We start from the raw sequence: 15,984 nt of genomic DNA on the forward strand, positions 1-15,984 counted from the left end.
TCAGTATTTTTGTAGCTAAAGGTAGGAGAATTCACTAAATGAAATACATAAAGACTGTAAATATCCTCATATCAGTTCTGGTTAGGTTTTCCCACCAATGAGTTAGAAAAAAACCCCTCCATTTTCAGACATTTTTTCAATTCCAGAATTGCAGTCAAAGCATTGTGGAGCTATCCCTGCTTTGGCCAATGGGGTAATGAAACAAAGACTAAAGTGAGAAAGTACAGACATGTTCTCTGACCTTCTGTGACCTTTTCCTAGAACTATAGGAATATATGCGCCCCCTTTTGCAACGTATACTGTATAGTGACTTTAGGAAAAAACATATTTTGGGGGATATTGTCATAGTGTCACTATAGAAAAGAATGATCAATTAATTAATTAAGTACATGGAGTTTAAAAAACTAGGCCTGTGTCCACTTTGGTCAAATTGTTCAAGAAAAATTATCTATTTGACTTTACCATATTAATGACAATATTTTTTTAACACCTACCGAAAGTTATTTTGCCTGTACAGTCAGTTCTGCTACAGTGCATGTTTTGAAAACATTAATTTGTTCCCATGCTATCGGTATATTTGAGAACAATTTGAACGTAAGAGAAATTGCATGTTTGCATATGTGCGATCCATCTGTTAAAAATACTAGGTGAGTGCAGGAAACTGCATACAGCAGATAGAGCCATGGAGGAATACACAAAATGCACACATGCTTACATCTGAAACATCCACCAGCTATCTTCGTTCACCACATGTATTAGAAGCCTTGCCCATCCACATCTGGTGTTAGAACTTTCTGTCTGATTCAGATAACACTCCTTCCACCACTTCACAATAACTCACAGGTTGCAACCCTTCTGACACCCACTTTCACAAGCACATTCAGATATTGTGCCCAAACCCCATTTTTCCCATAAGCCCCTTACCCATGCATGATTTTGTGATATGCAATGAATCTTCAAAATGCAAACATCACCTTATAGCTGAATTGACCATATGTGTTAATGAAATGAAAGGGGTAAAACACCCTGGCGGATACCTTGAGAAGTTCCCACACAGTGTTTCTGGGCAGATATATTCTAATTTCTGGTGAAAAGTTTCTCTGACACATGATCCAGAAGAAGGTTTATTTGCAGAAAAAGAGAAAAAAAAAAGTCTATGCATGACACCTTTCTTCTCCCACTTACCTTTTGACAACAAGGATCATGTTTTTTCTGAAGGCTTATACTTCAGTTAACAGCTCTGCCACACCTAAAATGCCTTGGATATAGAGTTTGGAGGACTCCTACCCCCCCACCCCCCGAGAGATTTTCTTTCCAAGTTATTTTAGGACCTTAAACCTGAAACTGGTTCCCACCCAAGTATATTATGTGAATTAGACCTTTCCATCTGAAAACTTAATTTACTTTCAGAAAGCTTTATAAGTATGTCTGGATACCCATATTTGCATAATCACTACTCCCCCCTTCTCCCTTGCGTCTCTCTCTTGGGCACAGAAATGTATGGTTGCCAGATACGTTTGGAAGTGAGTGCATGTGACTCTTAACCCCTTGGAACTGGTGTTCTAGAGCTCCTGACACTGAACGCTAATGTAGTTTTTATTAGTATTTAATGTTGAGAAGTCCCATTTCATGGAGCCCAAGGATTAAATTACTTCATTTGGGAGGGAACCAGTGCATTCCCCATCTTTTTCTTGAGGTGAAAAAAAGAATGAAGCCGAGATGATTTGCATTTCATAAAGGCTTAAGGTCCGGATATATTCCACTCAGTCCAATATTCTGAATTTTAAAGACAGTATTAACAAGTAGGGAAACCTCTGCATATTTAAAATGTGGAAACAAAAATAGACAATAAAATAGATATAAATAAAAATATACATATATATAATCAAAATATATGTTTTCAATACATATAATCGATATATATAATCATAATGACTATACAAAGCAGTACTACCTGTGGAAGAAATGATATAATATGTTATAATAATAGAATGATTGTACTTTTCAATGAAGTAGAATTTTTATCATTTTTCATAGTTAGAAAGGAGTTGCAAAGATTTTGAGGAAATCCAACAAGCAGTAAATCCAAATGATAATGAGTGATCCTTTCTTTTGAACAATTGTACTGAACAGGAACTTTCTTTCTTTCGAACAACTGTACTGACAGAAACACCTACTCATTAGGCGAGTAGATGTCACACGTGTTGCTTGGAAGGTGTTCTGAACACAAGACCTAAAACTGATTCCTTTTCTTTCTAACTCTGGGCTCCCACCTTTTGCTTCCCTTCCTTGCATCATTAAGTTCATGTATTTAGGTGACAAATCTGTAGAGTGTGTCACTGCTGCTCTCTTCGCATCTTAGAGGGCATGATTTTAAGCACCCTCTTCAGGGTATCATTGTCCTTCCCCATGGCTCTGGGAGAGATGTCCCTGAGACCTCCAAGGGGGAAACCTAGTGCTCTATGAGCTGTCTAGAAATCCAGTGGCTATATCAGAACGGAAGAGCCAAGGGAACCTTAAGGGTGGTTCTCTAGGTCCCACAGACCAGTGAAACACTTTGCTATCAATAAAAACTTTTAGGGAGGGGCTTCCCTGGTGGCGCAGCGGTTGAGAGTCCGCCTGCCGATGTAGAGGACACGGGTTTGTGCCCCGGTCCGGGAAGATCCCACATGCCGTGGAGCGGCTGGGCCCGTGAGCCATGGCCGCTGAGCCTGCGCGTCCGGAGCCTGTGCTCCGCAACGGGAGTAGGCCACAACAGTGAGAGGCCCGCGTACCGCAAGAAACAAAAACAAAAACAAAAAAACTTTTAGGGATCTTACTCTGTACCCAGCACTGTGCTCAATCTTACGTGGCATTCAAGAAAGGTAGAAGGTGATTTGCTCTAAGAAACATGTTGTCCCTTTGGGGAGATAGGACAAAAACATGGAGTAGCAAGGGAATGTTGTAAAATTACAAACTCAGAGGCCAATTTTATGATAAAAATAGTAAGTGTTGAAGTCAGAGAAGAGAGTCATTTATTTTCTGCAGTAGTATAATGCAAAGAGTTCTGGGCTGGGAATCATCAGACGTAGGCAGGCAAATTCATACAAGGTGAATGACTTTGAACAAATCACTTCACCTCTCTGAGCCTTGGGTTCCTCAGCTGTAAAATGGAGAGGGAATGAGGGAGGGCCGAACTGGGTGATTCCTATGGTCAATTCCAGTCTCTCTTTTTTTTTTCTTGACCATGCTGCGCTGCTTGCAGGATCTTAGTTCCCTGACCAGGGACTGAACCCAGACTCCTAGCAGTGAAAGGGCGAAATCCTAACCACTGGACCACCAAGGAATTCTCCAGTCTTAAAATTTTATACTCCTGCTACCTTCAAAAGACAGTCGCTGACATACTACGTCTGAGCACATTTTACATGAATTAAAGTTAATTATTAGGAAAAAGGATTATTATCTCCATTTAACATATGAGGGAGTAAAACTTCTAAACGGTAGAGGCAGAACTCAAACCCAGGCTTTTCGTACCTGCAAGTTCTGTGCCCTTTCCACTGTGCTGTGCTGCACACCATTACACCAGTATGCATTCCTTTGTAACGGTCTAAGAGGGGAGCAGACATAGAAGCAAATAACTGCAGTGCAGGTGGTGTGTCATAAGTGAAGAACCCAGAAAATGTGGAGGAATCTGTATCTCTGTATCTTAAGGAAGTAAAGAGAACTTGTATTACAGGGATCTGCAAGACAGTGAACGGAGCATTGGCCAGAGTCAGGAGGTGTGGGTTTTGATCTTGGCCATGCCACTAACTTGCCAAGTATCTGGACAAGCAATTCTCTGGGCATCAGTTTTCTCATCTACAAAGTTAGAGTCTCCCCGGGTGTTTTGGGTTCCAGCATTCAATGCTTCTTTGAGCCCCAAGGATGGAAAGCATGCTTCTGGTTAAGGTTATGAGTATGAGCCCAGAGGTTTAAAAAAATTAACTAGATGTTAAGTACTTGTGATGATATTTTTAGTGGATATGGGATTTGGGCTGGGCCTGGAGTAATGGGGGTGATTTAGAAAATTCATGAAGCATTTTAGTTCCTTTTAAATATACAAGGGTAGCTGACTTTCTAAAGGAATTTCTTGTATAAAATGAATGATCACCACTCCTTATCTTTTGTACAGTTGCGTTCTTCATATAGCAAGCTTATTTAAAGGGAGAGCCACCTGTACTAGAAAACACAGCCAAGAATTTGTCTTGCTCTTGGGGCACTAGTATCGTTTTAAAATACGAAAATGATGCCTGTGTCTTCAAAATTCAAGTTTGAGGTGGAAGGGTTGAAAAGAGTGATTTTTTTTTTTTTTCTACGATCAGCCACTGCAAAGTGAGTCTCGGCACAAACCAGCTGAGCCCTTTGCTGGGCATCGAAAGTCTGTGGCATTTTTCTGCTTTTCAACTCTCAGTCATTTGGGAGGTGGGACAAAGCCATGCTGTCTACAAAGTTCATCTGGAATGTGCTGGTGTTACAAGAAATCACTTGACGTCTGCTATGTTTCTCCCGTGAAAGAGAGGTGGTTATCAACTACAGTAGTGATTTCTTTTCAAAGAGGTTTAATTGGGGTATTTCTCATGGGCCAAATTCTAACTTACTGTGTGTACGTGTGCCTGCCAGGAAAACGGAGGAAAAATACCAAACAATAACAACAACAGAAGTCTGAGGACCGCTGTCCCAGGCTGCCCCCTCTGCAAACAGGCAGAAAGAACAGTCTATCTGCTGCCTAAGCTGCAGCTAATATGGTAGAGCTTCTAGAAGGGTGTGGCAAAGGTGGGTGGAGTGTGGACTGTGCTTTGCGTGGCCATGGAAATATGTGTAACAACCTAAACAAACTCCTTCTAGCCTCCCTTTTATAAGTAGCACTCTGAGTTGGGGGGCTGGCGGAGAGATTAGTCTCACACAGTTCAGTTACACACTTGTGAGCTGTTTTTCCGAAGTATGGATTTGCTCCCATGTAGGCAGGCTAGCATCCTTTCCTGAGGAAGCTAGAAGGTGGCCTTATACTTTTATTTGAAGTGTGGAATGATCTTCCTTGCAACAAATTTGTCCCTTTCACTGGTGTTTTCCGAAGTGAGACTTTTGCAACCATGGAAATCGGCTCACTTCTGTTCTGTAATTCAGTGTCTTGTTGATGATTTATTTGTTCAGTAGCAGAAACGATGACAAATTGTGTGAGGCGGCCTCATTTACTTTTGAGCTGCTATAGCCCTGAAGAATTTACATGTAAATGCGACTGTGAATGTTTTACATTTCATAAGCGTGCTGCACGTGTTTTTGTAAGTTAAGTGACATTTTTACAAGTAGACTGAACTTCAGACTCTCCCCCCACCCCACAGGTTATATTATTCTGAAATCCTGATAAGTCTGCCGTGCTGTTTTCTTGCCTGCCAAGTGAGAGAGTCTGTGTCTATTTTGTGTTTTTCTCCTTCTCTCCTCTTTAGACATGCAGAGCAGCTCACACAACCAGTTCACCTTCAGACCCCTCCCGCCGCCGCCGCCGCCTCCGCACGCCTGCACCTGCGCCAGGAAGCCGCCCTCTGCCGCCGACTCTCTCCAGAGGAGATCAATGACTACCCGCAGCCAGCCCAGCCCAGCCGCTCCAGCTCCCCCAACCAGTACACAGGATTCAGTTCATCTGCATAACAGCTGGGTCTTGAATAGCAACATTCCGTTGGAGACCAGGTACTTGAGCTATTATTGATCCCACTGAACTTAAATATTGGCACAGGATGATTCCACTGAGTACAGAAACGCATAGACATCTGCAGAGACGCACAAAGACTCACACAGATACACACCCAGATGCCTGGGCAAAAAGGCAGACCCCTCCACAGGCACACAATCTAGATCCAGGCACAGCCACAGACCAAAGCAGACGCCCGTGTAAAGAGGAAACCACAGATGCATCAACACCCCTATGGTGGACACCCACAAAAAACATAGGAAACCAAGCAATTACCCAAACTGTCATTGTATCCTCGAAGGAAAAGACTTTTGTCCCTTGTTTTCAGATGCTGCGATATTACAGGAAAATCCAGACACAATTGGAGGAACAGCGATAGTTTACATTTTATTTATTTTAAGATTCTTTGACAAAGTAAGTTGCCTTCAAACATTTTTAAAAACGATTTGCTCCATCGGAAGTCCATGTGTAATTTCAAAAACTTGATTCTGCCTTTAGGATGAAGTTTGATCTTTTGAGCAAAAAGTTTGCCTCTGTTTTTCTGTTGCTTCATATATTAGGTTTCCGGATTCCTCCTCAAGTCTTTGTCAGGTGATTAAAGTTCTACTCCTCCACAGTTCTATGTGCCTTGATCATAATAGACTTTAGCACTAGATGCGATTAATTGAGAAATTATTCATCATTTCTAGTTACTCTCTCAAGTCAAAAATTACAACTTTCTATTAAAGTAGAAAAACATTAACTAATAAAACATAGTATTCTGTTATCTTGTTAAACTGAAGGACTTCCCCTTCTATATGTCGTCTTTAGATCTACCACCAAAGCTTTTTCTAAACACATTTGTGTGTAAACACTGTGGGTATAATATATCACTTCATAAGCAATGTCTGGTGTCAACTCTGATCAACTTCTATCCCAATAATCTGAGAATTGGAATGGAAAGGGGAAGACTAATAAACTCACATTATAAGACTATTTTTCTTTAGCAGCATATTAACTTAAATGCCAACCATAGCATCAGAAATATGTCACCACCAACAAACTGATGGCACTATGGCCCAAATCCAGGAAACTCTATATCATCCCTCACTAACTAGATTAAATAGCTTCATAAACTGATATTTCTAATCTTTCCCAAGAGGTAAAATAGCGGTCAGCACCTACGGTGAAGATAACTGAATTATCACTGTGCTAGTGATAAGGTTTGTGTATCGTTCCTTTTTTTTTGATTTTTAAATTGAAAGGCAGGGAAGTGAATGAAGTGAGAGAAGCAGAGAGCAGTGTATATCTTCAAGGAGTTTTCACTGACAGTGCTGATTTACTCACTCTTCTTTTAATTCCTTTGCAGGGCCTAGTGATAGCTAAGAAAGCAGTGGGCCAATCTGGATAACTAGCAATCTTGATAAGCAAACACACTTCTTTCATCTAAGAAGCCAAATAACAGGAAATCTGGAAGGAGGGTGGGGAATGGGCTGAGGCAAATGCGAAGAGAAAACTATTCTTATTTGAAATGTACATCTAGGCATGTTTGTACAAACTGCACCCACGGACCTTCTGTATCTATGCAAGGAATGTATTAATTGGTCTCAGTTTCATAAGACGCAGAGAAGAACATAAGTTTTCATGTGAGACTGAGCAGAGAGAGAGTACCTTTTTAGTACATTTGAAAATATATTCAACGTCACAAAGTTGAATTTTAAAAAACCTAGAAACCCTATCAGCTTGATCAGCAAGGATTTTCCAAATTTATCCTTTACAGTGTTCATTTCACATGTAGTCAATAGAAGGTAACTCTGTGAGTACCCTGGCACTTAATCATGAGCTGTGTGACATACCGCTCTGAGCCTCAGCTCCCTCATCTGTAAACATGAATATAAAATTGCCTGTCTCGGGACTTCCCTGGCAGTCCAGTGGTTAAGACTCCGCACTCCCAATGCAGGGGGCACAGGTTCGATCCCTGGTTGGGAAACTAAGATCCGCCTGCTGCACAGCGTGGCCAATAAATAAATAAATAAAACAATGGATATGTAAGCCAGCTATACTTCGATTTAAAAAATAAATAAATAAATAAAAATGCCTGTCTCAACAGATTGTTAAGAAGATCAAGCTAGTGTAACAGAATGTGCCTCATACATCATAAAGCATTATAGAATTTAAAGGTAATCTTGCTCTGCCTACTAAGTGGTTACCTGCTTCTGCCTAAATATCTCCAAAATAAGGAATGGACTCATTCCTAAGGCATTCCATTTCATCTCAGACAACTACCGGAAGAGTCTTATTGAACCAAAATCTCCCACCTCTTAACTCTACCCATTCCTCCCAGGTCTAGTTCTAGGGTCTCACAAAATAAATAAAAACCCTCTCACACCTGACAGCCCTTCACTGTTGCTGATACTTCTCTACTAAATGTTTCCTCAGTTCCTTCACTTGCTCTTCACATTAACTGGTTTCAAATCCTCCATCCTCCATTGATTGAGGATCAATCCTCAATCCTCCATCTAAGGTCTCTTCCCTTAGAACATACTTCAGTCTGTCCAGACTGCTCTTGAAGTGTCACAGCCAAGGTTAAATGCAGGTATAGGTTATTAGGCTCTTTGGTTGAAAGGAGCAGAGGTCATTCAGATTGCCTCAAATAATTGAGAACATCTTTTTAAGACTGTTATCTCTCCCTGGGAACCCAGGAAATACCGGTCAACCCACAAGGAAGGATAAGGCCTATAGATCTCTGGCACCAATATGACTCAGCAATTCTCTGCAGTTTTGCCACTCTCTGTCTTTTTCTTTGCCCAATAGCTTATTGTCAGCTTAATATTTCTTTTGTCTACCACGTAGTTTCTACCTTCTCATAGCAATGTCAGGTTTTCATTGCACTACGTGACTCCAAGTATACTTCCCAGCACCTCTTACTTTATCCCTTCACCGCCTGCTCCATTGCTACCTGCCTAATTCTCCTGCTAGTTCTAGGTTTAAAAACCTAAGAGAGGGGCTTCCCTGGTGGCGCAGTGGTTGGGAGTCCGCCTGCCCGATGCAGGGGGCGCGGGTTCGTGCCCCGGTCCGGGAGGATCCCGCATGCCGCGGAGCGGCTGGGCCCGTGAGCCATGGCCGCTGAGCCTGCGCATCCGGAGCCTGTGCTCCGCAACGGGAGAGGCCGCGGCGGTGAGAGGCCCGCGTACCGAAAAAAAACAAAACAAAACAAAAAACCTTAAGAGAGTGAATTTGATTAGCCCAGGTCATCCCTTCTGTACCAGGCAGTGTTTAAGTTTCTTGGCAAGCCCTGTCAGTTATTCTCTCAGTCAGCTGAGACTAAGGGGAGAGAAAGATCATGTGATTTAAAAAGCAACAGTATGGACACCTATGGCTGCCCCTGAGCAAGAGCTGGGAGCAGATCTGAGGTACCTTAGATGGAAGTCTCAGCAGACAGTCAACTTGACTGACTCATTCAGGAATTTGTGCTATAACCAACAATCAGATGTCTCCCCGGTTCTAACTAAAAGTTTCTCTTAATGCCGTCTACTCCAATATCAGCATTTTTGGTGAACACATAACACTACTGATACACACCGAAAACATTAAGTAACTAAACTCTTAAAACTTTTAAACGAGTTCTGAGGCTAAGCCACATTTTAGTTATTCTATAATTATAGAGTTGGTGGGTATTTTAATTATGTGTTTGGGATTGGGAAGATGTAGGTGTAAATAGGTTTAGAGGTTTGATTTGGCCTAATTTGATTTCATCTTGTTAACCTGTGGATATGTAGCTGAATTCTAATTCTGCCATCCAAAGTATTGAGTTGGCCAGAAAGTTTGTTCGGGTTTTTCAAAAGATGTTGCAAACCCGAACAAACTTTTTGGCCATCCCAATATTTGCATTCTATTGCTCTCATAACTGTATCATCTGTAAGTTTGTTAGGTATGTTTTCCTCATTTTTATGTAAGTCATTAATAAAAATGTTATATAGGATAATATTAAGGTCAGAGCTTGGTGGCATACCGCTGGAAACCTCCCAGCAGGTTGACATTTATCCATCAGGCAGCATTCTTTTACTAGCATACAACCCACATTTCTCCATCTTGTTCACAGGCATATCATGAGAGACCTTGTCAAATGCCTTGCTGATATCCAGATAGAGTGCCTACATTTTTACTGATCTGCCAATCCAATAATGATATCAAAAATAGAAATGAAATGAGATTTGTCTAACATGACTTGTTCTTAGAGAATTTATGCTGCCTTCTGACGGTTACTACTTTTTTCTTAAGCATTAACAAATCATCCTTTTAATAACCTGTTTTAGGCTTTTGCACTCAATCAACATGATGTCCCTTGCCTAATCTAAAGACCCCATGTGCTTTCTGTCCCTTTTCAAAACCAAAGCCAATACTAAGGTCTCCAGTCTTCTGACATACGTCACCCATACCACAGTCCCAAAACTTTAGCAACTATGACTGGGCCATCCAATCTACAAGACCTCTCACCACTCTGCAATGTAATTTTAATTCATTTAGAACAGTTGAGTGCCTTCTTAGGGACACCTTGCCTATCTTAGGCTTCAATTTATGGTTCTGATATTGACTACCCTTTTAAGTCTAGAATCATTCTTTTTCACAAAAAAGATACAGTCATTCGATATTATTCCATGAGTTGCAAGTCTATCCTATCCTTGCTCTTCTTGCTCTAAACGTATTTTTTAAAAACTGTTCTGTCGGGCTTCCCTGGTGGCACAGTGGAAGAGAGTCCGCCTGCCAATGCAGGGGACACAGGTTCATGCCCCGGTCTGGGAAGATCCCACGTGCCGCAGAGCGGCTGGGCCCGTGAGCCGTGGCCGCTGAGCCTGCACGTCCAGAGCCTGTGCTCCACAACGGGAGAGGCCGCGGCGGTGAGAGGCCCACGTACCGCAAAAAAAAAAAAACAAAAAAAACTGTTCTGTCATCTTTAGCAGGTATTTTTCAACCTTTAGGGTCATTTTGGATATGAATCTTCTTGGCATTTTTTTCCACCACGCCCTCTTCTATTCATTTATCCTTGATTTTCATCCCTTTATTTCAGTACATGTTCTTTAGAAATCAAAACTGGATGGAGAGCACCCAGTACAGGCACACTGGTTTCAATAGTCAGCAAAGCTCCCCAGCTGACTCTTAATTCATCTCCCTTTTTTAGAGTGTCTCCGGGCATGGAATCATACCTACTTCACTTTAGAGAACTGCTTTCCTAAAGTCTAGGATTTTGCTTCATAAAATACTTATGAACTCTAAGCTAAAATGGTTGCTTTCTCTGAAGGTTTCTATTGCCTTCGACTCACCAGTTTCTCTTTTTTAGTCAGTGAGAGAAACAAATATCCTTATCATTTTCTCTACCTTCTGGGAGGTGGAGTTGTCAACAGTGGAGGTTGAAAACTTGTCAGATGTTGGCCTTTAGTTAAAGGATACGTCTAGTGGATGTCTATGGAGCTGAAACCACTCATGTTTACTACACTTACTCTTAGAACACTTTTGGAGCAACTGTGTTGGAGCATCTATTTCCTCCATCTGGCCAAGTGGCTTATTGTAGACTCCCTGATCTCTTCACCAAAATGAATCCTGCTTAAAGGTTTTGCTGTGATATTCAGTACTAGGGAGAACTTGGATCTGATATTAACATCACCACTTCAACTCACAACGACAAATCAGAATTGTGTGGAGGAGTCAGGCCAGAATAATGGGTAGCAACTATCTTCATTGATTTTTAGCATATTCTGACAGATGGCTGTAGCTTGTTATGAGGCTAACTGCCCTTGGTGGCTTTAGGCCAATGTGACAGTTAACGGGAGCCAATGGGTTATTTTTACAAAAGAAGAGCCAGGGCCATTGGCGGAGGAGATGTTGACAAGGAATGGAAAGAGAAATGAAATCTACATGACCAATGCTTGTTACCAGACTTATACAGCTAGTGTCTATCTTGGGGAAATAAAAATCATTTGGAAGAAATATTCATTAGTGGTGATGGCAGTGATTTAAATATCTATGGGATAATACTCTTTAAATATTAACCCATAAATGTAAGGTCTCTAGTGGTAGTTATCTTTATTTTATAGTACTACTAAAATCTACCTAACATTTATAAGTAGGTTTTCTTTTTTCCCTTAGGGTGTTTGCTGTGGAAAAATAGATTCAGTGATCATTTTTTTCCAAGCTCAGAATATACATATTCAGTGCTTAGATCCAACAATATCGCATGTTTGAATCCTTTAACAGCACTGGGGTTAGCAAAATCTATCTTCAGCCACAGATTTAAAGATTCTTTTTAAGACAAGAAAAGACTTCGTAGGACTAATCTATGACCTATAAATCCTGTTTACTACAGATGAACAGAAATCAACCAAGCTTTTCAGCCTACACCAAATGATGGATGTGGAATATGTTAAATTTACATGAAGGAGAACTCTGTAGCCTTTAAAATATATTTTACATATTGAGAATAAAAATATATCTATAGTAGTCTATTGCTCTTGGACAGTGAAGAGCAATATTTTAGAGATTATCATGATATAGTCTCTAGTCACTTTGGTAGTGATATTATTTTTTTAAATGCTTTTGAATTGACTATCTATAGTTTCAATTGAAAATTAAAACCATAGGCAAACATAATGTGTTTCATTTTATAAAGAAAAGGAATTTCACTATAGGTGAGGTGAAATCTGGTTTTAATATGGAGAATATTTATTTAGCAATCTAAATGTGAATCTAAACAGATATTTTTAAGGAATTATAAAAAATGAGTTGATCGGTGAAATATATAAGTATAGCAAACAAAAAATACATTTTAGAGGAATCTCTGTACTAACCTTTTTGCCCTCCCTCATCATATATACTTCCCTATTCTGGGTTGTATGTTTAAACAAAAATATCCGGTTTTGATCCAGAGCCAAACTAGTTCTTCATTGACTACAAAGTTATTTATCCAGTTAATCATAATAAATATTTTCATTGCCATGTCGAGTTAATAGATACTTGTCTGTTGTATTTTACTAAAAGTATAAAATATATTTGAAGTAGCAAAAAATGATTTTCCTGTCAATTATTCTCCTTATTTTCTACAGAGGGGTGCGTGCGTGTGTGTGTGTGTGTGTGTGTGTGTGTGTGTGTCAAAGACATGCTACTAAACATCTCCCTTTGGGAAAATCTAGCTGGTTTTTAATTAATTCCACAACACAAAAATGTTTGTAGCTTTAAAAGCAAAAGACAAGATCAGGTTAAGTCCTGAGGTCTTTGAAATGTCTCTGCAAGAATTGTGAAAGTGTGGTACTGAGTATTCCATTTAAAGAACAGGAAAGCTCAAAAACAATTGCCCCCTTTGGCGAACGAATAAGCAAATAAACAGTAACATCTGCTTCACCATTCTGTTAATTTTTTTGGTACAATATCTGAAGGTATAAGAATGTGTACAATGTGAATATTTTTAATGAAAAACGATTCATTATAAACACTATGAGGAATTAATTCTAGCATGGATGAGTTTTAACAAACTTTGACCAATACTTACTGAGTGCCCACCACGTACCATCCATTGTTCTAGTTGCTGGGGCTACATCAGAGAACAAAATAGACAAAATCTCTGTCTTTATGGAGTTTACATTCTAGTGGGGGAGACAGTTTTTACCCTAAAATGTTGATTATATTGAGACTAATAATACTGTAGGAATTGTGGCCTGGCTAGATGTAATATGGGAGACAGGGGAGAGGGTACGAAGATACCTCTTAGAAGTCTTCTTTTACCTGCCTTCACTTCCCCACAGCAACTTTCATAGAATTGCCCCTTATCTATGGTCTCATAGCACCCTGTTCATGTGTCTGTGAAGACCTTATTCCATTGTATATTTGCACTCGAAATATTTCAGTTACTTGTCTTTGTTCCCCGTTGCAACGTGAGTGAAGGACTATGCCCTTTTTTTACTTTGACTCCTTAGTTCTTGGCTTATATAGTTCAACAAAATTTTTATAGGGTATATGGATAGACCGATAGAGTAAGTGAGCAAGGAACTACAGATGGAGTAGATTTCTGAAATCAGAAACAGTAGTTTGTAGAAGCAGTGAGTTTTATTTTATAAACATGTATGTGGGACATCCAGTTTGAAATGTCCAATATCTAATAAATAGCTGCAAATATGGATCTGTGTCCCAGGAAAGGAAAAAACGTTTTTCTACTCCCACTTACCGAATGCTTTCTGTGTGCCAAATATTGTGCCAAGCCATTATCACATTTATTCCAACTTACGGTTTTTAAAACTGAGGTTTATAGAAGTTGAAAAATGTACCACAAGGTCACCAGTTAGTATGTAATGAAGCCAGCTCATGATAGATGTGGATAACTAAGAATTTCATAGGTAGACATAATAACTGAATTTCTGTGAATGATGGAAGAAATACTGAAAAACCTATAGGAGAGTTTAGTGTAAGAAGAGGACAGTAAACCAAACCGTGGAAACCCTTTTTGGGAGTCCATGAAGGAGAGAAAGCCAGTACAGATGACTGAGGAGTAATCATAGAATAGAACAAAACCAGGGAGAAGAAAATTTCAAGGAGATAGTGATCATGATTTCCAAATGTCTCAGAGGAATTAAATAGGATGTGGATGAGAAAACATCATTGATTCTGTCCATTACAGGCTTCTTGATTTTTAAGCAGCTAATTTCAGTACAGTGGTAAAATTGAAGCAAGGCTGCAATGGGTTTGAAGAATTGGTAAGAGGGGAGAAAATGGAAATAGAAGGTAGAGTACTGTTTTGAAATGGAACAGTAGATTGAGAAGAAGCTGAATCTGGGTAAAACGTCCTTATAAATTGGAAGGAGGAAAAAGAAAAGGGGAGAACTATATTTAATAAGGAGGTACACAGTAGTCACCAGGATGGTGATGTGATTGACAGAAGGAAACCTACAGACCAAGTTAGAGATCAAGTTTCCTTAATGGTAAAGAATATGGAAACTTGCAGAGATGATCACATAATGCTGAGGAAAACTGCATGATCCCACAGTGGTACAGGCATCCTGGGTTGCCAAGTCTCAACAAGGGCATACAACTGATAATGACACTGCCTTTGGGGAATAATGCATCCCTTAGGTGCAAAAAGTTTGTCTTTGCTAATCTCATACTAGAGGGAGGTATTATACCCTGCTTATTTAAAGTTGACTTTCAAATATAAGTCACATTTCCAAGGGCAAGCAGCTATTATTGGCCAACCCAAGATTATAATTCAGACTTCTGGTCTCCACCTGGCACATACAAAACTCTAGGCAGTCCCCTGTTGTTGATGAAGGTACTCAATAGTGACGTATGCCCAGGGCCTCATTGATGACATAAATGCTAACTTATGACTATTTCCGATTGAACTATCAAAATATCAAGTACGATATAAAAATAATATCAAGATATCATTGATTCTTTTCTTTTGTGGCATTATATTAGTCTCCTAAGTAAATTGATTTTCTTTTCAAATAAAATATTTGCAATCTGCTATTTCCCCCACCGTTCAACCTTTCAACTAAAATAATTGGTTGGTTTTGGTCTATGACAGTCAGATCTTTCAAATCTGTCACTTACCATACTGAATAGTATCATTAACTTAGTTTTATAACACCATGGTTGGTTGCTTTTTAGTAGATACGCTTGTAGCTAAATACTTTTCCTTATTTGTAATACTCAAAATACTCCGATTTTAGATAATATATTGTATATATGTGCATGTGTGTGTGAACACACATGTAGGCATATGTGTATATATAAATATGTATGTATAATTATCTACTGTCCAAAGTCCTTTCACTCGTTATCTCATTTTAAACTCTTAACAACCCTGGGAGGTAGACATAATAGAAATCATGCCCAGTTTAAAGATAAAGAAACTGGGTCTTGGGAAATTTTACTCACTTCTCCCCGTGGCAGTTTTTTACAAGATTTGGAGCTACAGTGCAAGTCTCCATGCAACCAATCCAATATTCTTTGTACTGTAACTATTTGCCTCTGGAATATAAAGAACCCCAAGTCATCCCTTTTTGTCTTTTGGTGAATATTTATAGTTCAGTTAAATTTCCCTGCCTGGAGACATAATCTAGGTTTTATTCTATTTATATTAAAATCTTGATGAGCCTAAATGCCCAGAAAACTGGGGGTTCTGGTTAATTGGATTTGGTGGTTAGCTTAAGGTTAAATAGAACTTTTGAAAAATTACCATTCTTGTTGAAAATCATTCTTAAATGTGAATCTACTTTCCATTTTAATCCAAATGATCATAATTTAAACTTTTATAA

The 15,984-nt window shown here is 39.5% G+C and overlaps 1 protein-coding gene across 8 annotated transcripts in view; it reads left to right on the forward strand.

Annotated features, from left to right (window-relative positions):
• The window catches only part of TENM1 (teneurin transmembrane protein 1), a 799,512-nt gene that overhangs the window by 440,073 nt on the left and 343,455 nt on the right, over window positions 1-15,984 (forward strand). For all 8 annotated transcript variants that reach the window (XM_060002255.1, XM_060002258.1, XM_060002259.1 and 5 more), the window contains one exon: window positions 5,463-5,703. In XM_060002255.1, coding sequence (XP_059858238.1) covers window positions 5,463-5,703 — 241 coding nt within the window. The remainder of the gene's footprint in view (window positions 1-5,462; window positions 5,704-15,984) is intronic.

This window comes from Delphinus delphis, chromosome X, assembly GCF_949987515.2.
Source record: "Delphinus delphis chromosome X, mDelDel1.2, whole genome shotgun sequence".
In the NCBI taxonomy this organism is placed as follows: domain Eukaryota; kingdom Metazoa; phylum Chordata; class Mammalia; order Artiodactyla; family Delphinidae; genus Delphinus; species Delphinus delphis.